General features: G+C 43.8%; 1 protein-coding gene across 3 annotated transcripts in view; it reads left to right on the top strand.

Annotated features, from left to right (window-relative positions):
• grid2 (glutamate receptor, ionotropic, delta 2) overlaps positions 1-22,626 on the top strand; it is a 961,209-nt gene that overhangs the window by 705,777 nt on the left and 232,806 nt on the right. For all 3 annotated transcript variants that reach the window (XM_059650188.1, XM_059650127.1, XM_059650148.1), the window contains 2 exons: positions 363-524; positions 1,318-1,437. In XM_059650188.1, the coding sequence (XP_059506171.1) occupies positions 363-524; positions 1,318-1,437 (282 nt within the window). The remainder of the gene's footprint in view (positions 1-362; positions 525-1,317; positions 1,438-22,626) is intronic.

Genomic DNA, 22,626 nt, shown 5'->3' with positions numbered 1-22,626 from the left:
TCAGTGACCCCATGGTTTTTAAGAGCCAGCCTTCTCAACAGACCTAGCATTGTTATTTGGTTTGAAAAGAGTTGAGATTGGGTTTGGATGGATTTATATATTATGACCCATTGTAATCTATATGCAATTGTGTTACCTGTGAGAAACATGGCAATTAGTGCTGAATCTATCCAAATGTTGGTTTAGTATGTATCTCTCAGTAATATTGATTTGACAAATAACACAAATTATCTTTGAATACTCCTCCACTGATACTGAGATCATTGTCTGGACTTGTCCCTACACAGTTGCTTGAGTAGGCCATGTGTTTTTTTTTGCCTTGATTTGCAAAATGTTAATATTGAGGCTTGGAACATGCACAGATCACCAACCTCTACATCTATGACACCGTGGTACTTCTGGCAAATGCATTTCACAAGAAGTTGGAGGATCGGAAATGGCACAGTATGGCCAGCTTGACATGCATCCGGAAGAACTCCAAGCCTTGGCAAGGTGGACACTCCATGTTAGAGACTATCAAGAAGGTACTATCAGATGCTGCATGAACAAAACTCATCATTGCCATTTTTATGACTTTCAATAGAAAGAGTTTTATTCTTATTCATTTACAGGGTGTGTGCATTGCTGGCTGGGTCAGCATTTATTGCCCATCTCTAATTGCCCAGACAGCAGTCAAGACTCAAACATATTTCTGTGGGCCTGGGGTCACATGTAAGCCAGGCCAGGCAAAGACAGTTGATAACAGTGGCCACATGGTCACCACGAGGCCACTTCTCTGTTCCAGGTTGCTATTGAGTAAAAGTTTCATCATCTGCCATTGCTGGTTAGCGCAGTTGGCTGGATGGTTGGTTTTGAACGGAAAACATAGAACAATACAACACAGGAACAGGCCCTTCAGCCCATGATAGTGTGCTGAACATGTTGCCAAGTTAACCTAAGTCCTTCTGCCTGCCCATGGTCCATATCCCTCCATTCCTTGCATTCTCATGTGCTTGTCTTAAAACCCCTTAAACGCCCCTATTGTACCTGCTTTGTGATGCAGAAGCGCACAAACTGCCTGGGTTTACTTCCAGCTGAGATACCACGAAGGACTCTACTTCTCAACATCTCCCCTTGTCAGAAGTGTGGTGACCCTCAGGTTAAACCATAGCCAGTCACCTCGCTGTGATGAAAGATCTATGGTCCAATAAGATTATTGCAACTTTACATTTTATTCCATTCCAAGTCGTAACATGTTGTTAGTGCAGGATTTCATGTTTTCTTTTTGTACTATTACGAAATGATGCATCAATATACAAATCATGACCTTTTCTTCAGGGTGAAGTGATTGGGATGACTGGTTTCCTGAAATTTAAAGAACACGGTGGAAATCCAAATGTGCAGTTTGAAATTCTGGGGACGAACTACGGAGAAGATTTAGGAAGAGGGATTCGGAAAGTAAGTGAGAGACCTGCAGTGCGTGCTGTACCTTTGAGGATTGTTTCATTTTAATTTCAAATCAAGAAATGCACACGTTTGTGACTTCTCTTCTTGTTCAGAATTTTGCCTTAACTTTGAGGCATACCGGTGAGATGTAGCAACAACAGCAAATTGCATCCATACAGAAAATGCTGGAGAGATTCGGTAGATCCAGCAGCTTCAGTGGTGACAGGAACAGCATCAACATTTCAAGTCAGGTTTGACCATCCTTCTAAACTCAGACCAGACTCGAAACATTAACTCTGTTTCTCTCTCCAAGATACTGCCAGAGCTGCTGAGTTTCTCCAGTATTCTCTGTGCTTGTTTCGGATTTCCAGCACCCACAGTATTTTGCGTTTGCTGCATTTATATAGCGCCTTATCGATCTTGCTGTATATCCAAGCGTACTTCTCGAAAGCATGTTCAAACAGAGACTTATATTTATCCAAAGAGACATGGGAGTGCATAGTCAAATTCTGATCAAAGACAGAAGTTTTTTTATGGATGAGTAGAAGGGAAGATTAGGGAAGCCGAGACATTGAGATGTTTATAAAAGGGAATCCCAGATCTCAGGAGCAGGCAACTGGAAGAACAGCTGAAAGGGTGCCAGTTCAGTCAACATCAGAGATGTGACCGAGAAGTTGAAAGATCTCAGAACATTGACACTCAGATACAGTGATTGGGAGGAACTGAATACAACATTTATTATTCAAAAACCGGGAAATGCCAAGCTTGCAGTCAGTGTAAGTCAATGACCTTTGAAAAGTCACTCCTTTTAAGAAGTAATGAGGTAGGTCTAAGATGATCAAAGGGCATGCAGGGAAAAGCAAGAGCAGGGCACTGAGCTGGATGGTCGAAGCTAACTCAAAGGGCTGAATGGCCTATTCCTGCTCCAATATTTTATGTTTCAATGCACAAAGAGTGAATGAAGTATGACACAAAAACAAAAGTGACTGGAATGGCTCAGCAGGCCTGATGGCATCTGTGAAGAGACAAATAGAGTTAATCTCTTAGTCCAGTGACACTTCTTCAGGATTCTGTTTCTCTCTGAACAGATGTTGCCAGACGTGATGAGTTTCTCCAGCACTTCCTAATTTTGTTTCAGATTTCCAGCATCCACATTTCTTTGTTTTAGGATAATGAAACATGTTGCCATTGAGGCCCTGCAGTGTCCACAGCCAAGATTCACATGTGTGCTATGATTCTGTCAAGTACACAAGCCTTGATGTTCGCTTCATGGTTCCCATGCGTGCAGATTCGAAAGAACTGCAGGCTGCATAAATCTGAGCCGGAAATTGTGGCCCAGGAGGCTGGATTTTAGTTCCTAGGTGGCCTGGTTCCTTAGAAAACTTTTGGGCAACACCAGAAAAGAGAGAAGGGCTGCCCTGTGCAATCCTGACCTGGTGTACAGGCACTCTGTTGACATTCAGTAAAAATAGCAAAATAAATCCTCACAACTCTCCACCCTCAATGGCTCAGAATCCCTCATCCCCACAGACAGCTCAAGCCCAAACCCGGACAGACTTTGGGGAGCCAGGAGGTGTATTACTGCAGTATTCCAATGTGGAACCTTAACTCTCCAATGGAGCAATCTGTCTATCCAAACAAATCCACAAAGCTCAGAGATAACGAGGTGTAGAGCTGGATGAACACAGCAGGCCAAGCAGCATCAGAGGAACAGGAAGGTCAATGTTTCGGGCCTTGACACTTCTTCAGAAAATTCTTCACGAAGTTCTGGCCTGTTCTTCCCAGGGCTTATACCTTGGCTTCACATTGGAGGACAACCGAAGTTCCACTTCACTAGAGATAGCTGATGATTGAACTGGCCATCTGCCTCCATAAGACACACATACATGAAACACCACATCACTACACCCCACCACCACTCCCCCTCTGCCCCATTTCCGCACCCCCATTCTTGCTCCCACTAAACTGGTCCCACTTGCCTTCTCCTGGCGCATATCCCTCCAATCCTATCTTATGCATGTACTTATCCAAATGTCTTCTTAATATTGTAATTGTACCCACATCCACCACTTCCTCTAGGAATTCATTCCACATGCAAACCAACCTCTGTGTAAAAAATTTGCTCCTCATGCCTTTTTTAAATCTCACTCCTCTCACCTGAAAAATGTGCCCACTAGTCTTACAATGCCCCATCCTAAGTAAAAGACAACTAGCATTAACTATATCTTTACCCCGCATTATTTTGGGGCTGGAATTTCTGTCAATTTTCTGTCACTTCTGCCATGGCATGAAAACTCTCAGTCATGGTGCAAATCTGGGCCACAGTAAAATAATTCTCACCCTGACACAACCTTTAAACATTGTAACAGTGAGCTTGATTGTCAATTTCAAACTAAATTACGAGCAGTTTGATGAGTGAGTGGGGAAAATGGAAATGTAGTGCTAGTTGGCAAATCTGTTGTGCCTTTCCAAATGCATTTCCTTTCCTCACTCTGCGATTAGTATAACAGGAGGCAGTCAGTCCCATTAGCTTGACCTCGTAACAGAGTTGGAAACAGCATCATTAAAGCGCTCTACTTGGCACTGCTGAAGTGCTGTAAGTGAGATCTTGCTGTGTACAAGACAGGCTGCAGAGATTTTAACATTGTAGTAGTGACTAGACTTTAAAAATACACCATCAACTTTACAGGTCACAGGGTTGACCTGGCGCCCAGAAAAGGTGCTGTTTAAATGCAGGATTTTTTTCAAAAGAAAATCCAATTTAAAATCCTTCTCCAGCCATTTATGTTGTGTTTTTTTAAACAGTAACTTTGCTGCACTTTCTGGCTATGTTGAGATGTAACTAAATGAAAGTACAGTCCTGCCAGGTGCAGTCTGTGCTGCTTTTATTAACCTTATGACCCATTATCACAGAATTCGTTTCTAACTTTCCAGTTTAGTTTTTGTTGGTGAAGATTGTGACAACACAGTTAAAATGATGGATTGCTTCCTGGCTCTTCAGTGTCTGAGAGATATTCTGACAGAGCTGTTGTTCAGTTGAGTAGTGAGATGCAACACACAAATATCTTAAATCCATTAAACCTTGTGTGCTCAAGTTCCAGAGGCAATGGTCATTCAGGAATTGAAGTTAGCGAGCAAGTGTTTTCTTTGGCTTTCTTTGGACAACCTCCCGTCATATGTTAGAACGGGCACCATGAGGAAGCTGCTGCTCAATATGTGCTAATTGACGAATACAGCTGTAATTTCGTTTCAGAGATAGTAGGAACTGCAGATGCTGGAGAATCTGAGATATCAAGGTGTAGAGCTGGATGAACACAGCGGGCCAAGAGCATCTTAGGAGCAAGAAGGCTGACGTTTCGGGCCAAAATCTTTCTGAAGGCCCGAAACGTCAGCCTTCCTGCTCCTCTGATGCTGCTTGGCCTTCTGTGTTCATCCAAGTCTACACCTTGTATATCAAAGTTGTAATGCCACTGGACTAATAATCTAGGCCCACAGGCTAATGTGCTCAAATCGCACCATGGTGGCTGGTGGAGTTTAAATTCAATTATTAAAATCCTAAATTTGAAAAAAAAAACTTGTCATTTGCAAAGACAAACTGATCTGGTTCAGTGCTAGGGAAGGAGACTATCCTTGCCCAATCTGGTTTACATATGACTCCAGACCCGCAACAAAGTGGGTTGGCACAGTGGCTCAGTGGTTAGCTCGGTAGCCTCACAGTGCCAGGGACCTGGGTTCGATTCCAGCCTTGGGTCACTGTCTACTTGGAGTTTGCACGTTCTCCCTGTGTCTGCATGGGTTTCCTCCAGGTGCTGCGGTCTCCTCCCACAGCCCAAAGATGTGCAGGCTAGGTGGCTTAGCCATGCTAAATTGCCCGTAGTGTTCGGGGTGTGTGGGTTATAGGGGGATGGGTCTGGGTGGGATGCTGCAAGTGGCCATGTGGACTTGTTGGGCAAAAGGGCCTGTTTCCACACTGTAGGGATTCTAATCTAAAAAAAGTGATTAAATCTTAACTGTCATTTGAAATGGCCTAGTGATATTTAGCTCAAGGCAATTAGGGAGAAACCTATAACATTCTGACAGGTTAAATGCAGTAATGATCTTCCTGATAGCATGGGGAGACCAAACCCAGGGATCATTGCTTAAGGAGAAGGGGTAAGCCTTTAAGGACTGGGAGGAAGATAAATTTCTTCACTCAGAGAATGGTAAGGCTGTGGAATTCACTACCACAGAAACAGGTTGAGGCCAAAGCATTATGTTTCTTCAAGAAAGACATTTTGTGGTTTGATAGAAAAAAACCACAAGACTTCTTTCTTGAAGAAACATAATGTCCTTTGTCTGTTCAACTGTCTTTCTCTCTCTTTGGGCTCTATCCTATCGTTTACTCCCTACCCGCCTGTTCACCTCCCTATTTTCTGCATATTAACTGACGTTTTCCCAGCCGCCATTAGTTCTGAGGAAGGGTGACCAGACCCAAAATGTTAACTCTGCTTTCTCCTTCACAGATGCTGACAGACCTGCTGAGCTTTTCCAACAACTTTGTTTTAGTTGTTGTTGTGGTTTGATAACAATTGTTCTTGTGGCTAAAAGGATCAAGAGACATGTGGGGAGGGCAAAAATAGGATATTGAGCTCAATGATCAGCCATGACCATATCGATTCTTACTGTGAAATCTAACAGCTTCGAGGGCTTGAATGATCTACTTCATGTTTCTATGTTTCTATGAACCCAGCTCAGTTATTATTAGACAAGTCTGATCCCATCCTTAAACCTGGGCTGATAGATCGTATTTTGCTTTATTTTGGTTTTAATGAAGTAGTCTTTCACTGAAACATAAGCACAAAATGTTTCAGATTTGTTTTAACAACCAAAGAAATGTTATTTACTAAAATAAATGAAGATAAAATAAGAAAAGCCAGATTACTTATTTATTACACGTATTCAAAGATATTTAAACAAAGATATAAAATCATATTAATCGCAAAACACTTCTTTACAAATTCTCTCTAGTGAAACATAGACACATAATGTTGCAGATTTTGTTTCAACAACAAAATAGAAGTTTGTTAGTTAAAAGCAACAAAGACAAAACAGAATAAACCAAATTATTTACTTAAAACCTTTTAAACGCAATAAAGTATAATTCCATTAATACCAAAACACTGCTTTACAAGGTCTGAAAATATACCCTTGTATAGTGGCTAAAAATAGCACTTGTAAAGTACTCACAACAGAAGGATTTTTTTGTCCTCCCAAATGCTTGAGAGCCTTTTGGTATATGACTTTAACTCCTAGACTAGAAATGTGATAGATTTTTCCTGGAGCTATCATACACCTGAGCTTAAATGTACTCCACTTCAAGTAACCTTATCAGGTTTTATTACAAAACTTCTGGTTTGGGACTATCACCAACACCTTACTCTAAGGTAATCTAGTCTTACTATATTCACCTAATTTTCAAAACTGCTGCTTGAGACTTCACAGGACTGCCCCACAGCAAAGGAAAGCCAACAAGAAAGCCTCTCTCTCTAGTTTTACATGTTTCCACTGAGCTAAACAAAATCTAAGTCTTGAAATTTCCAATACAGCTTGTAACATACTGGCTTACCTTCATAAATTGTAAACTTCCCCAGGTAAACATTAGTACTACAAAGAAACTCTCACAAACTATTGTAAAATAAGTCACCATGGCTACAGAAATCCGTACAAGTCAATTATTAACTTCAGACACACAGAAAACCCAAGCATAAAATAAATGATGTTTATCTATTTAACAATACTGATCTCAATATTAATTCCCAAAACAGACAAAGGAGATTTCACAAAGTATGATTAAAGTCTTAAAGATAGGGAAGGTAACAAGAGCCCATAACACACACACACACACACACACACACACATACACACACACACACACACACACACACACACACACACACACACATACTGCCTTTCTTCCCATGCTAAATTCTGGCGCAACAAAATGTCCTAGAGAGATAGGGAGCTTCATTCATTTATTTCAGTCAGTCTTTCCTTGTTGCATTTGGGAGACCGGTTTAGATATTAAATTCACTGCATAATTTTTGAAAAGTGAAATGGAGCAGGTGAGCTGCTGTCTCCACAAGAAAGGCATCTTGCTCAGTGCTCCTCATGGGGAAAGAGGAATACTAGTGCCCCACCAAGCCCTGTCCTCACACCCTCACTTGGACACTCCAGTAAGCCTCCAGTCACTCCCTATACCTATTCCTAAGTTACCATTTCCTGACCTTGGGTGGTTGGGGTTCAGTGAATAGGACTCTTGCTCCCTGTCTCCAAGTTGTAGGCCCAAATGCCATCTGAATTTCTCGAATGTTGACAACTCCAGTGTCAGCACTGAAGAAATGCTGCTGTGTCAGTGATGCTGCCTTTTAGGTAAGATGAAATGACCTCCTGCCTGTCCTTGCATTTGGATACAATACATTCCATGGCATCATCTCAATGAAGAGCAGAGTAGTTCTTCCTGGTCCTGACAAATATGAATCCTGAAAACATTAACTGATCATTATTTCTTTGCACTTTGTGGAAAATCACTGTATTCAAACGATGGGCTAAGTTTTCTTTATTACACATTGACAAAACCTGAAATGCTGTAAATAATTCTGCTTGGTTCAAATGACAGCTTTCAACACAGCCAAGCTGTTTTCACCTACTTATGGTCCTCATTATCAGTTTTTCTTTATCAAAGCACAATATAATCCAATTGCTTTGGTCTCCCTAAAGTCATTATCTCTCTCTCTCTCTGGCTTCTGTCTCTGCCTATCCCCTCACTCCTTTTCCAAACCCTCTACATCCTCAATCCCCTGTCTTCAACGTAACTATCCCTTTTTCTAGCTACTATCAATTCTCAAGAAGGGTCACTGGACCTGAAACATCAGCTGTTCTCTGTCTCCATAGATACCGCCGGACTTGTGAGTTCGTCCAGCAATTTGCGTTTTTGTTTCAGATTTCCAGCATCTGGAATTCTTCCTTCTTATTTTGGTTCCATGAGTATTTGAACGGGGTGTAATTTGTAAAACAAGTTCCAACAGGTTAACCTACAGGGTTAGGGTTAGAGTAAGGATTAGAATTAAAATGAGGATTAGTGTTTAGGTTAGAGTGCACCCTAATCTTAATCTTAATATGAGGAAGGATGTACAATGGGTATTTGATTCCCTGTCTGATGAATGTTGGCTTTCAGTCACTATGTCTCCAACAAAATATATGTGAAAGGAATTTGACGAAACTAATTTTGAATATTTGAATAACATCCAAGATAAGCATTTTCAATAATAATGCATCATTTGATATGGTAGATGTCAATATATACTGCACCCATTTTAGGTCAGACAAATTCAGCAGTCTGTGCCCAGTTTGTGCAACCAGTGATATTGCTGTTAAATTGATAGGTGTTCTATAATTTGATCTCCAGTTCATCTGTCTAAAACAAGTATTTGGTCTTTTCTTCCATGTAAGTTAGGGTCCTAGAAAACAAGTTGTAGATTTTCAGTAAAAATAAATATTGTTCACAAACATGCTTGCTGCAGCGTAGCAGTTGTCCATGCACAATCCACACTGTCTAACGGCAGGACTTTCACATCCGAGCAATCAAACCTCCACCTGGAAAAGCAAGCTGCTGTTAATTTTGCACGCTTCTTCAGGCATAGCTCACCCCCATCAATGCCTTTCCACTTAACAAAGCTTCTTGCACGCTCTCAGGAGATCCCCAGGTGCTCTACAGATGACCAAGGAGTATATTTGTTTTCAGCGTATTCGCTGTTACAATGTGGATGATCAGTATTAAGCAGACCGAAGACTGAGATCAATAGATGTCGATATGCTGACAGAATCAGAGGGTCAAGCCAGAAGTTAAAGTTGAGCTCAAGGATTAGCTATGGCCTTAATCAATGATGAAGCGGGATTAAAGAATTGTATAATACACTCCTGCCCCTACTTCTTACATTCCTATCTAGGAAATGCAGCAGCCAATTTGTGCACAGAAAGCTCCCTCAAGGACAAAATGAGGTTATGGCCAAATAATTATTGATTATTAGTGATATTACTTGAAGGATAAATATTGTCCTGGGCTCTCAGAAGAATTTCACAGCTCTTCTTCGCGTAAATATTTTAAGAATATTTAACATACACTTGATTTGCTGGTAATGTGAGCTGATAACCTGTCCTCTTATTTAATTGGGCAATCAATGTGTAAATCCAGTCAGTTCTTAAAAAACAGGTAAAGAATAAGACTGTGTTTCTAGAAGCAAATGATGAAACAATTCAAATCAACAGGTAGGTTGAAGATATTTGCAATTCACCCCCTCTGAATCATTTGATTTTGCTTGCTAATTTGTGCATGAATAACATTGTCTACACATCATTACTTTCCTGACAAAATTCCAATCTAGTGTAAGGTCCCCCAAACATTTAAGGTCTCCCAAGGGAATGCAGCAAAGGTTTACCAGGCTGATTCCGGTGATGATGAGTCTGGCATATGAGGAGAGATTGAGTAGGCTAAGATTGTTTTCATAAGAACATCAGAACTGGCCCCTCGAGCCTGCCCCACCATTTATTAAGATCATGGCTGATCTTTTTGAGACTCAGCTTCACTTACCCACCCATTCACCAGAACCCTTAATTCCTTCACTGTTCAAAATTTTATCTAGTCTTGCCTTAAAAACATTCAGTGAGGTAGCTTCAACTGCTTCACTGGGCAGGGAATTCCACAGATTCACAACCGTTTCAGTGAAGAAGTTCCTCCTGACCTCAGTCCTACATCCGCTTCCCTTTATTTTGAGGCAATGCTCTCTAGTCCTAGTTTCACCTGCTTGTGGAAACAACCTCCCTGCCTCCACTTCATCTATTCCCTTCGTAATCTTATATGTTTTGATAAGATCTCCCCTCATTCTTCTGAATTCCAATGAGTACAATCCCAGTCTACTCAGTCTCTCCTCATAATCCAACCCTCTCAACTCTGGAATCAACCGAGTGAATCTCCTCTGCACCGCCTCCAGTGCTAGTATATCTCTTCTCAAGTAAGGAGACCAAAATTCGCTGAAGTTCAGACGAATGAAGGGGGAACCTCATAGAGACGTATAAAATTCTAACAGGACTGGACAGGGTAGATGCAGGGAGGATGTTCCCGAAGGTGGGTGTGTCCAGAACCAGGGGTCACAGTCTGAGGATTCGAGGTAGACCATTTAGGATGGAGATGAGGAGACATTTCTTCACCCCAAGAGTGGTGAACCTCTGGAATTCATTACCACAGGAAGTAGTTGATGCCAAAACATTGACTGCACTGAAGAGGCGACTAGACATAGCACACAGAGCAATAGGGATAAAAGGTTATGGGGAGAAAGCAGGATTGGGCTATTGAGTTGGATGATAACGCAATTAATGGCAGAGCAGGCTGAAAAGGCTGAGTGGCCTCCTGCTGCTCTTATCTTCTATACTTCTATGCATCAATATCTGTATATACCTTTGCACTGGTACAGTAGAGGTTGTGTTGTTGTTTAGAATCACATTTAAATTGTAAGCATGTGTTTTTAAGACCACAATCTGTTATAAATGTGTTTGAAGCTCAAGACCCTATCAATATGAAAGGGGGATGAATATAGTCATTTGTGAACAACATTAACACTTATTACTAGCCCCAAGGTTTTGAGTCCATAATGACTATACACAATGATGTGCCTATTACTGTATTAGCAATCTCTTCAGGAATAATGACAGAGAGCTGCTACAAAACATCTATGCAGCACTGTGTGAGCTGAAAATTGAGCCAGAAACTGGGAATTATGAAGCCAGGAAATGAAATTGATGAACATCAAGGGCAAGGTTTCACAGTGAGGGGCCACACAATCCCTAGATTTCACATAGATTTTACAATGATGATCTCAGAGCTCATTAAGTTTTCTTACAACAACTAAAATGCCAGCCTAAGCAAACTTCATGTTTGTCAGGGTATCCTTCCACTCAAACAACAAGCTTAGCACCACTGCACCTGGCCAATAAGGTGTGCCTAAATGTAAGTGAATCTACCCTGTGTTTCATTTTAGAAAATCTTCTTAAAGTTTCAACAATGAGTTGCAAACATGACAAACATGCCATCTCTGTGAATAAATTTAATGTATATTTGGTAAAGTTTCTCTTTTTGAAAGTAAATGTGGGCTCAACTGATGCTCTGGATCAATGGTTTAATTGCTCTGTGTTTAATGATGCAAGTCTGGTATCTGATCTATACTCGCTGTGCTTGCTTAGTCAAGCCTGAATGTGGATTCAGAGTGAAGCAAACAGAGTCAGTAGCAAAAAGACTAGAAATAAAGCTGCGAGCATTTGTGCAGACATTTTATGCTTATGGAGATATTTTTAAACTTTAACTAATTCCGTTGCACATTTAAAAACCAGTACTTTTCCATGGGTAGATCTGGAATATGTGAAATACACAACAGGGAGGGCAGGTGTGGGAGCAGTTTTGATATTTTAAACAGTAAAACAGCGCATGTTCCCTTCTCTGTTACCGACTGTAAATTGGTTCACACAAAAAGATATGAATGAATAAAGGAGGGCTGTATAACAGGCGTTTGCGATCGTTTGCTGCAAGCTTTTCTGCAAAAAATAATCCTGCAGGCTTTGCTTTCCATGCAGTAAAATGTGTGTCAGCATGTGACATTGGGGTCAATGCAGAAAATGGGTTTCATTCTCTTATTTTACCTTGGCTCCACATCGATGAGCAAATAAAAAGAGGTCAAATTGCGGTGACGTATCTGCTTTCGTGATCTCAGGACAATTTGCAGCGCTTTGCTGGCAGTGAGAAAAACAGCTGAAATGGGCGTAGAGGTAGAAAGGATGTTTCCTCGCGTGGGGTAACCTGAAAGGAGAGGCCGCAGTTTCAGGATAAGGGGCGGCGGATTTAAAACAGAGATGTGGAGAAAATACATCTCTCAAAGGGTCGTGAATCTGTGGAATTGACTTACCCAGTGTGCACTTGTTGCTGGAACATTGAATTAGTTTAAGCCCGAGCCTTGCAGGAAGATGGAGGTGGACGCGAGCTCCTAGGCCCAGGGCTCATTCGCTCCATCTGCTTTCCCTTTTATTTCTTTTCTTTTGTTCCCCACCTCCCTGGTCCCCTCATTTTTCTCCTTGTTGTTCTTTTTTCTGTCTTTTACTTACCTCTTGTTGAGGAGTTCAGTCGCGGCCATAACGTTGGCGATCAGCGAGGGAGCCCCAGCGCTGGCTCAAACCAAAACCCGGTGCTTCTGCATTGATGGGGCGGTCCTAGTGCTGATTCATTCCTGCCTGCGGCAGGGGCGCATTTGGGCCCAGTGCGAGACTTGGCGGAATCTGCAGCGACTGCGTCGGTGAGATGGGCCCAAGCTGACTCATGGTGGCAGAGGAGTTGCGTTTTGACCAGTGCCATACCCAATGATGTCGGTGATGTCCACATTGACGAGGACTCATAGTGGCAGGCACATCGTTGGTGGCAGGATGTTGCCAAAGATTGGCAGCTTTCATTCCAGTGCTGATGGAGTTGGCAAGGGGGACTTGTGGGTGACCAACAGATCCTTGGCAGAGCATTGAATAAGAAGGACTGTGAAGTTGGACACTATTTCTTTATTTTGCTGTCTTTGTGTTCCATGTTTGAACTATTTTTCTGTGTTTTATGATGGCGCTGGAGAATGGCAGCACTATACAACAGTTTTCACCGTAGCAAAATACACGTGACAACAAGTAAATAAATAGTGAAAGGGAATGGACATATTGTTAATTAGTTACAGGCTGAAGGGTTATGGAGAGCGGGCAGGAAAGTGGAGTTGAGGCCAAGATGACAACATCCATGATTGTACCAAATGACACAACAGACTCAGGGGAGGGGCTGAATGGCCTACTCCAGCTCCTGGTTCTCACGTTCTTTGTCACTGCTGTAATATAGGAATTGGAGCAGCCAATCTGCACACAGTCAGCTCTGATCTGATGCAATAAGATGATGACCAGCTGTTGTTGAGGGATATATATACATAGGTCAGAAGGTCAGAAATAAATGTCCTTGCTCTTCTATGAATTAGCTTCACATCCACCTGAAAGGGCAGATGGCGCCTTGGTTCGTCATCTCATTTTAAAAATGTTACCTCCTACAGTATAGAACACCTACTGTACTGTATTGGAGGCTGCTACCAATCTGATGGCTGATATCCTGCAGTTTTAGTATTTGGATGATTCACTCATGGTGTGCATTGAGTATGGAGGGAATTGGGAAGCTTACAAGAGGGGAATATGTGGCCCAAGACAACATTCCTCCATGCCATATGCAATGACACAATCAACCAGCAGACATGAGATGCAGTTGGGATGGAACTGGCATCATGGTGAGAAACAAACAATATCTGTCCCATCTTAGGCACTATGAGATGCCTGGAACCTACTCTCTGACAGAATTTCAATGGTATTACTTGGGAAAGGCCTGTGTGTATGCACCTGACTTAAGACTGAAACATTGACATTGCTTCTTTTCTTCTGGCACACATCCTCCACTTCCCCGTGCTTTTATTACTCTACACTGGACTCTCCAATCATCCTTCTGTTTGGCCTCCTCACCTCCACCTGACATAATGCTGAGCTGGCCTCAAATTCTGCTGTCCATATAACCCCTATCCATCTTTTCCAATCCCTGAGAGGCCTCAGCCCTCTTAGTTTCCATGAGCTTCCAACCTTCTCCTGCTTTACAACCATTTGAGATCTCTGTATTCCTTCCTTTCTGTCGTCTTGCTCAACCTCAATTTTCATCACTTTGCCAATGCCTTCAGTTGCTTGTGCCCTGAGCTCTGAAATTCCATCCTAAAACCTCTCCAGCTCTCTCTCTGCCTTTTTTCAGATGCTCCTTAAACACTACCTCATTAGTAACTTACCTCTTGTGTGGCTCAAGGTCAAATTTGGTTTGTTCTTGCTTTACTGAAGCACCCTGGGACATTCTGCAGTGTTGAACGTGTGCCTTCGATCCAACTTGTTACTGAGTTGAGAGCAGCTTCTGAATATTCTATTTTATTTCACTGAAGGAAACGTATTTCTTTACATAAAAATAATGTCAGATGAGAGAGCTCAAAGCTAGTTACGGTTGCCATAGTCACACCAGTGTTGTAACGAGACAAGATCTGATGCCTTTTTATCTCTAGAATGTCTACAGTATGTGGACAAACAAATTTATTCACAGCACGAGGAGCCAGAAACTGATTAAACAGTGGTTTTAGGGAATGCTTAAAGATGAATCTTTTCTTTTGGAAAATATATTTATATCTGCAAGCAACAGCCTGTGTGAAATTAACAAAAATTAACATTTTTAAACTTACCTCAAGGTGGTTAATGCCCTGATGCGAATGTCAACTTGCTCACAATTTTAAAGTTAAGTGACAAAAATACTTTATTTTAGGCAGCATGGCAGCTCAGTGGGTAGAACTGCTGCCTCTCAGTGCTAGGGGCCCAGGTTCAATTCCACCCTCAGGTGGCTGTCTGTGTAGAGTTTACACATTCTCCCCGAGTCTGTGTGGGATTACTCCAGGTGCTTCGGCTTCCTCCCACAGTCCGAAGATCTGCAGGTTAAGTGGATTGGCCATGGGAAATGTGGGGTGATCGGGTAGGGGAGTGAGTCTGGGTGAGATACTCTTCAGAGGGTTGCCATGGTCTGAATGGTCTGCATCCACACAGTAGGGATTCTATGATTTTATGACTCCTAGATCCTGAAAGCTCCTGTTTGTGTCCAGAGATCTGTTTTCAGTGCCTCACTATAAAAACCTGATCACAACAAACCCATTTGGAAGGCCATTCAACATATACCAAGGTTTTTTTTTAACATCAGAAAGTGCTTTGATTTTGTACCTTTAGCTGCCTATTTTTGACCTCCTCTCCTTACTTATGACTTGTGACCAGCAATGATAGAGTTTCTTTTAAAGTCTTTCTTTCAACCCAATAAAAGGAGAAAGAGCTGTACAGATGTACAAGCACAGAATCAGACCATTTATCCCAAACTGCCCGTGGCAACCAGATTTCCTAAACTAATCTAGCCCCGTTTGCCAACTTTTAGCCCATATCTTTCTAAATCCTTCCTGTTCATGGACCCATCCAGCTGCTTTTTAAGTGTTGTAATTGTATCAGACTTACGTTTTTCTGCAGTGCCTTCCTTCCCTGACCTCAGGCCCTCCTAATTACAATCGCCCCGACAGCACGACTGTAACAGTTCAAGAAATTAGCTCACCAACCCCTACTCAAAGTAATTACAGATGGATAATGAATGCTGGCCCAGCCAATAATGTGATTAAGTTTATTACTTAATGGACTGATCAACCAATCGATCAATCAATCAGTATAAGGAGGAGCAAATTAGATGCTGGAGTCTGTACAGTAAACAAAAATGCTGGAGATCACACTGGGTCAGGCAGCATCGATGGAGAAAAATCGAGCTAACATTTTGAGTCGAAATGACTGTTCATCAGATGAAACACTTAATTGGATTCCCTCCAGGGATGCTGCCTGACCTGTTGTGATCTTCAGCATCTTTTGTTTTCTTCACAGTCTAAGGATATGGGTAGACTATTTAGGACTGAGGAGAAATGCCTTCACCTGGGGATTGATGGTCCTGTGGAATTCTCTGCCACAAAAAAGTGGTTGAGACCGAAACATTTTCAAGATAGCGATGGATATAGTTCCTAGGGCTAAATGGATCAAAGGGAATGGGGAGAAAATGGGAATGGGGGATTTGAATTTAACGATCGGCCATGATCTTACTGAATGGTAGAGAAGGCTCAAAGGGCTGAATGGACGACTCCTGCTCCCTTTCCTTTCTGTGTTCTCTCTGTGTAATCACTTCTTCTAACACCTCGTAGTTTCATGAGATATGGCTGTCACCGGCAAAGGCAGCATTTGTTTCCCATCTCCCTATTATCCCTAATCTGATTGGCTTGCCATTTCAGAGGGCTGTTAAAAGTCAACCAAATTGCCATGGGCCTGGAGTCACATGTAGGCAAGGATGGCATATTTCCTTCCTCCAAGGGCACAAGTGAGCCAGATGGGTTTAAGCTGCAATTAATGGCAGTTGTCATAGATACCATTACCAGGACCAGCTTTACCTTGCTGTTTTATTAACTGAATTTAAATTCTGCCAGCAGCCTCGGTGGGACTCAAACACATGTCCAAAGCATTAGCCTATTGACCTAGATCTCTTGGTCTTTACACACCAATGCATTACGTCCGAGTATCCCTGCAAATGCAGTCCCACCAACTCAAGTGCAACTGAGGTGGGCATTAAATATTGGCCCAGCTGGTGCCTTCACCTGATGAAAGAGCTGTGCTCGGAAAGCTTGTGCTTTCAAATAAACCTGTTGAACTATAACCTGGTATCATGTGACCTTCTGACTTTGTCCTCCCCAGTCCAACACCAGTACCTCCACATCATTGATATTGTTAGTTAAGGGATAAATATTAACCAGGACACAAGGGAGAAATCATCGAAGCACAGGTCTGTGGGACATTTTTTGAGAGAAAAGAGAAAGCGGACAGTCTTGATTCAATGTCTCATCTGAACAATGACACTTACAAGCGCACGGCAGTCCCTTAGGACAGGAATGTCAGGCGAGATTTTACTCAGATCTGCAGAGTGCAAATTGAATCTGCTGGCTTCAGACCCAAGGTTGACATCTAAACAAGATAACAAAGTGTGAAGCTGGATGAACACAGCAGGCCAAGCAGCATCTCAGGAGCACAAAAGCTGACCTTTCGGGCCTAGACCTTTCATCAGAGAGGGGGATGGGGTGAGGGTTCTGGAATAAATAGGGAGAGAGGGGGAGGCGGACCGAAGATGGAGAGAAAAGAAGATAGGTGGAGAGGAGAGTATAGGTGGGGAGGTAGGGAGGGGATAGGTCAGTCCAGGGAAGACGGACAGGTCAAGGAGGTGGGGTGAGTTTGGTAGATAGGAAATGGAGGTGTGGCTTGAGGTGGGAGGAAGGGATGGGTGAGAGGAAGAACAGGTTAGGGAGGCAGAGACAGGCTGGGCTGGTTTTGGGATGCAGTGGGGGGAGGGGAAGAGCTGGGCTGGTTGTGTGTGATGCAGTCTCTGCCCCAAAACCAGCCCAGCCTGTCTCTGCCTCCCTAACCTGTTCTTCCTCTCACCCATCCCTTCCTCCCACCCCAAGCCGCACCTCCATTTCCTACCTACTAACCTCATCCCACCTCCTTGACCTGTCCGTCTTCCCTGGACTGACCTATCCCCTCCCTACCTCCCCACCTATACTTTCCTCTCCACCTATCTTCTTTTCTCTCCATCTTCGGTCCGCCTTCCCCTCTCTCCCTATTTATTCCAGAACCCTCACCCCATCCTCCTCTCTGATGAAGGGTCTAGGCCCAAAATGTCAGCTTTTGTGCTCCTGAGATGCTGCTTGGCCTGCTGTGTTCATCCAGCCTCACATTTTATTATCTTGGATTCTCCAGCATCTGCAGTTCCCATTATCACTGACATCTAAACAGTTTGATTCCTGTGGGCTGTTACAGGTTTTTGTCCACTATTGAGCCACACCAAGGCATCACATTTCACAGTCATTCTAGCTTTGCTCAGCGGGGGCTAAATAATCATTAAAACTAACTTTAAGGTGGCTAAACATTACCTTCTCTTGAAACAAAAACACTAACAGCAATACTGTCACAAAAAATACTTCAGCTTTGAAGTAATTTTTTAAATTACTTGAGACCTAATAAAGTCCTGAAAACTATTCTGAAACATAAATAATGCAACTGGGCTGGTCAAGCACAAAGCGTCTTATCAACAAAATGGATTAATTCAGTAGTTTCTAAAACCTACTGTTTTCATCTTTCATGGCCCATTTGTTCAGTTGCTTTTAATTAGAACCAAAGAATCATAAATCACTGCTTGGTACCTCGCGCGGCGTATTTCAGCACTTTGATAGTCCCACTCTCCAGAGTTGGCCCCAATAAATTTGCAAACTTTTTCTCTTCCAATACAATGTGTTGTATTTAGATTAGCATCATACTGATCATCATCATTGGCGGCCCCTCACAGACGAGGATGACCCTCTCTCACTGATAACAAAGTGTGGAGCTGGATGAACACAGCAGGCCAAGCAGCATCTCAGGAGCACAAAAGCTGACCTTTCGGGCCTAGACCGTTCATCAGAGAGGGGGATGGGGAGAGGGAACTGGAATAAATAGGGAGAGAGGTGGAGGCAGACCGAAGATGGAGAGAAAACAAGATAGGTAGAGAGGAGAGTATAGGTGGGGACATAGGGAGGGGATAGGTCAGTCCAGGGAAGACGGACAGGACGAGGAGTTGGGATGAGGTTAGTAGGTAGGAAATGGGGGTGCGGCTTGGGGTGGGAGGAAGGGATGAGTGAGAGGAAGAACAGGTTAGGGAGGCAGAGACAGGCTCGACTGGTTTTGGGCTGCAGTGAGGGGAGGGGAAGAGCTGGGCTGGTTGTGTGGTGCAGTGGGGGGAGGGGACGAACTGGGCTAGTTTTGGGACGTGGTGCAGTGGGGGGAGGGGACGAACTGGGCTGGTTTTGGGCTCTCACCCATCCCTTCCTCCCACCCCAAGCCGCACCTCCATCTCCTACCTACTAACCTCATCCCACCTCCTTGTCCCGTCCTTCTTCCCTGGACTGACTTATCCCCTCCCTACCTCCCCACCTATACTCTCCTCTCCACCTATCTTCTTTTCTCTCCATCTTCGGTCCGCCTCCCCCTCTCTCCCTATTTATTCCAGAACCCTCACCCCATCCCCCTCTCTGATGAAGGGTCTAGGGCCGAAACGTCAGCTTTTGTGCTCCTGAGATGCTGCTTGGCCTGCAGTGTTCATCCAGCTTCACACTTTGTTATCTTGGATTCTCCAGCATCTGCAGTTCCCATTATCTCTGACACTCTCTCACTGTCAGGTTGAGTCTGTAGGTGGCTGTACAGACTGATACAACTTCTGCAGGCTCTGTTACATGCAGTTGGTGGTCATGGGAAGGGGTGGGTGGGGCATTAGTGCAGTAGCACACATTTTTCACTGCTTTCGCCTGATTTCCATTTGTTTTACCCGATGGCAAGTCTCGGGGTGTTTGATGCCTTCCCAGACACTCCTCCTCCACTTTGGATGGCCTTGGCCCAGTGATTCCCAGGTGTCTGCAGGAACAAAGAACAAAAAAAATTACAGCACAGGAACAGGCCCTTCGGGCCTCCAAGCCTGCGCCGATCCGGATCCTCTATCTAAACCTGTCGCCTATTTTCCAAGATAATAAAGTGTGAAGCTGGATGAAACAGTAGGCCGAGCAGCATCTCAGGAGCACAAAAACTGACGTTTCGGGCCTATACCCTACATCAAACCTCTCTGATGAAGGGTCTAGGCCCGAAACGTCAGCTTTTGTGCTCCTGAGATGCTGCTCGGCCTGGTGTGTTCATCCAGCTTCACACGTTATTATCTTGGATTCTCCAGCATCTGCAGTTCCCATTATCGCACGCCTATTTTCCAAGGATCTGTATCCCTCTGCTCCCTGCCCATTCATGTGTCTGTTGAAATGCATCTTAAATAAAGCTATGGTGCCTGCCTCTATCACCTCTGCTGGCAACACGTTCCAAGTACCCACCACCCTCTGCGTAAAGAACTTTCCACGCATATCTCCCTTAAACTTTTCTCCTCTCACCTTAAAATCGTGACCACTGGTAAGTGAGGCCCCCACTCTGGGAAAAAGCTTCTTGTTATCCACCCTGTCTATACCTCTCATGATTTTGGAGACCTCAATCAGGTCCCCCCTCAACCTCTATCTTTCTAATGTAAATAATCCTAATCTACTCAACCTCTCTTCATAGCTAGCACCCTCCATACCAGGCAACATTCTGGTGAACCTCTTCTGCACCCTCTCCAAAGCATCCACATCCTTTTGCTAACGTGGCGACCAGAACTGTACACAGTACTCTAAATGTGGCCGACCCAAAGTCCTATACAACTGCAACATGACCTGCCAACTCTTGTACTAATTACCCCGTCCAATGAAGGAAAGCATGCCGTATGCCTTCTTGACCAGTCTATCGACCTGCGTTGCCACCTTCAGGACGTGAACACCCAGATCTCTCTGTGCATGCCGCACTTCCCCAGCAAGGCCTTGAGGGCATCACTGAAGCACTTCCTCCCTCCACCTGGGGCTTGCCTACCATTGCAGAGCTGGGAGGAGAGCACCTGCTTGGGGAGCCTCGTGTTGGTTATGTGGACAATGTGCCCAGCCCATTGTAGCCAATCAAAGGTGGTCAGTTTGACGATGCTGGGGATGTTGGTCTGGTCAAGGTCTCTGGTCGGGACAAGGCCGAAGAAGAGCACCATATCCATGGAGTCGGCTTTGCCATCAAAATCACACTGGTGGACGACCTCAAAGAGACGCCCCCATGTGGAAAAAACGAACGCCTCATGTCACTCCGATTCACCCACTCTCCGAATGAGTATGTCGCAGGATTCACTGCATATCCGCCAACACTCAATGCAGCGGCTGAGATCAAGGAGAAATTCTACCTCATCATTGACTAATTTCTCTCACAGTGCCTGCAGTGGAAAACTAATTGTCTTTGGTGACTTCCAGGCCAGTGTCAGCAAAAGTGCTGACTGCTGGGGTGATGTAATCAGGAAAGACGGAATTGGGAAGCAGAACTGCAACAATGTCCTTCTCCTGGCCAAATGCCACAAACATAATCACCGACACACTGTTCCACCCAAGGGACAACAGTGCAGCACCCACGCTCCACACACTGGCACCTCCTCGACTACCTCGCCCCCAGACTGAGGGGCCGGAAAGACATTAAAATCACACATGACATGACAGGAGCCAATGACTGCTGGATGGACCTTTGCCTGGTCTGAGCCAGGATCAACATAAATATAATCCCACGGCAGCAGAGACAACAGAAGCAGTGCCACAAAATGTTCAACATTGATGCATCTAAAGACCCTGCAAAAGATAGCCTCATGTAACCAATTCCTCTCCACAAATCTAGCAAGTCCTGGTGACATTGGGTCATAGGATCCCAACAGTGTTTACTCCGGCCTTAGGAGCAGCACAGTATATCAACCATCTCTCACTGAATTCCAATACATGACACAATTGCAAAATAATAAACCAAATCGTGGAATACTGGACTCATACAAGGTCCAACAAATTGGTTTTTTTTATTCATTTGTGGGATGTGGGCATCGCTGGCTGGTCAGCATTTATTGCCGGTCCCTAGTTGCCCTTGAGAAGATGGGGATGAGCTGCCTTCTTAAACTGCTGCAGTCCACCAGCTGTGGGTTAACACATAATAATGCCATTAGGGAAGAAATTCCAGGCTTTTGGCCCAGCGACAATGAAGAATCAAGTTGGAATGGTGGGTGACTTGGAGGGGAACTTGGAGGAAATGGTGTTCCCATATGTGTGCTGCCCTTTTCCTTCTAGATGGAAGTGTTTGTGAGTTTGGAAGGCGCTGTTTGAGGATCTTTAGTGAATTTCTGCAGAGCATCTTGTAGATAGCCCATACAGTTGCTACTGAGTGCTGGTGGTGCAGGGAGTGGATGCTTGTGGATGTGTGCCAATCAAGTGGCTGCTTTGTCCTGGATGGTGCCAAGCGTCTTGAGTGTTGTTGGGCAAGTGGGGAGTATTCCATCACACTCCTGACTTGTGCCTTGTAGATGTGGACAGGTTTTGGGGAGTCAGGGGGTGAGTTACTCAGCATAGTATTCCTAGCTTCTGACCTGCTCTGTGTTTATGTGGTGCGTCCAGTTGAGTTTCTGGTCAATGATAACATCCAGGATGTTGATAGTGAGGGGATTAACAGTGTTTCTGCAACAACTTCTCATAAAGCTATCAGAACAAACAATAACGTATTGTTTCATTTCTTTTCTGTTTTATATTTATACAGCAGCTTTAATTTAACAATGTGCCTCACCGTTTTTAAATCCTAAAATAAAACAAAGAACTAAGGTCGCTGGAAATCTGAAACGACAACAGCAACAGCAATAAAAAGGCTTGCTGAGAAATCCTCCAGCAATTTTGAATTTCGTCGCAATGCTCAACAAAGGCAGGAACAATTGCAGTTTGACATTGAGACACAAGAGGGGGATGTCTGGGCAGGTGACCCAAGGTTTGATCAAGGAGAGAGGTTTTAAGGAGCACCTGACGGAAGGTTTAGGGT

The sequence above is a fragment of the Stegostoma tigrinum genome, chromosome 1 (assembly GCF_030684315.1).
Source record: "Stegostoma tigrinum isolate sSteTig4 chromosome 1, sSteTig4.hap1, whole genome shotgun sequence".
NCBI lineage: Eukaryota > Metazoa > Chordata > Chondrichthyes > Orectolobiformes > Stegostomatidae > Stegostoma > Stegostoma tigrinum.
This window is presented reverse-complemented; position numbering and strand designations above follow the sequence as displayed.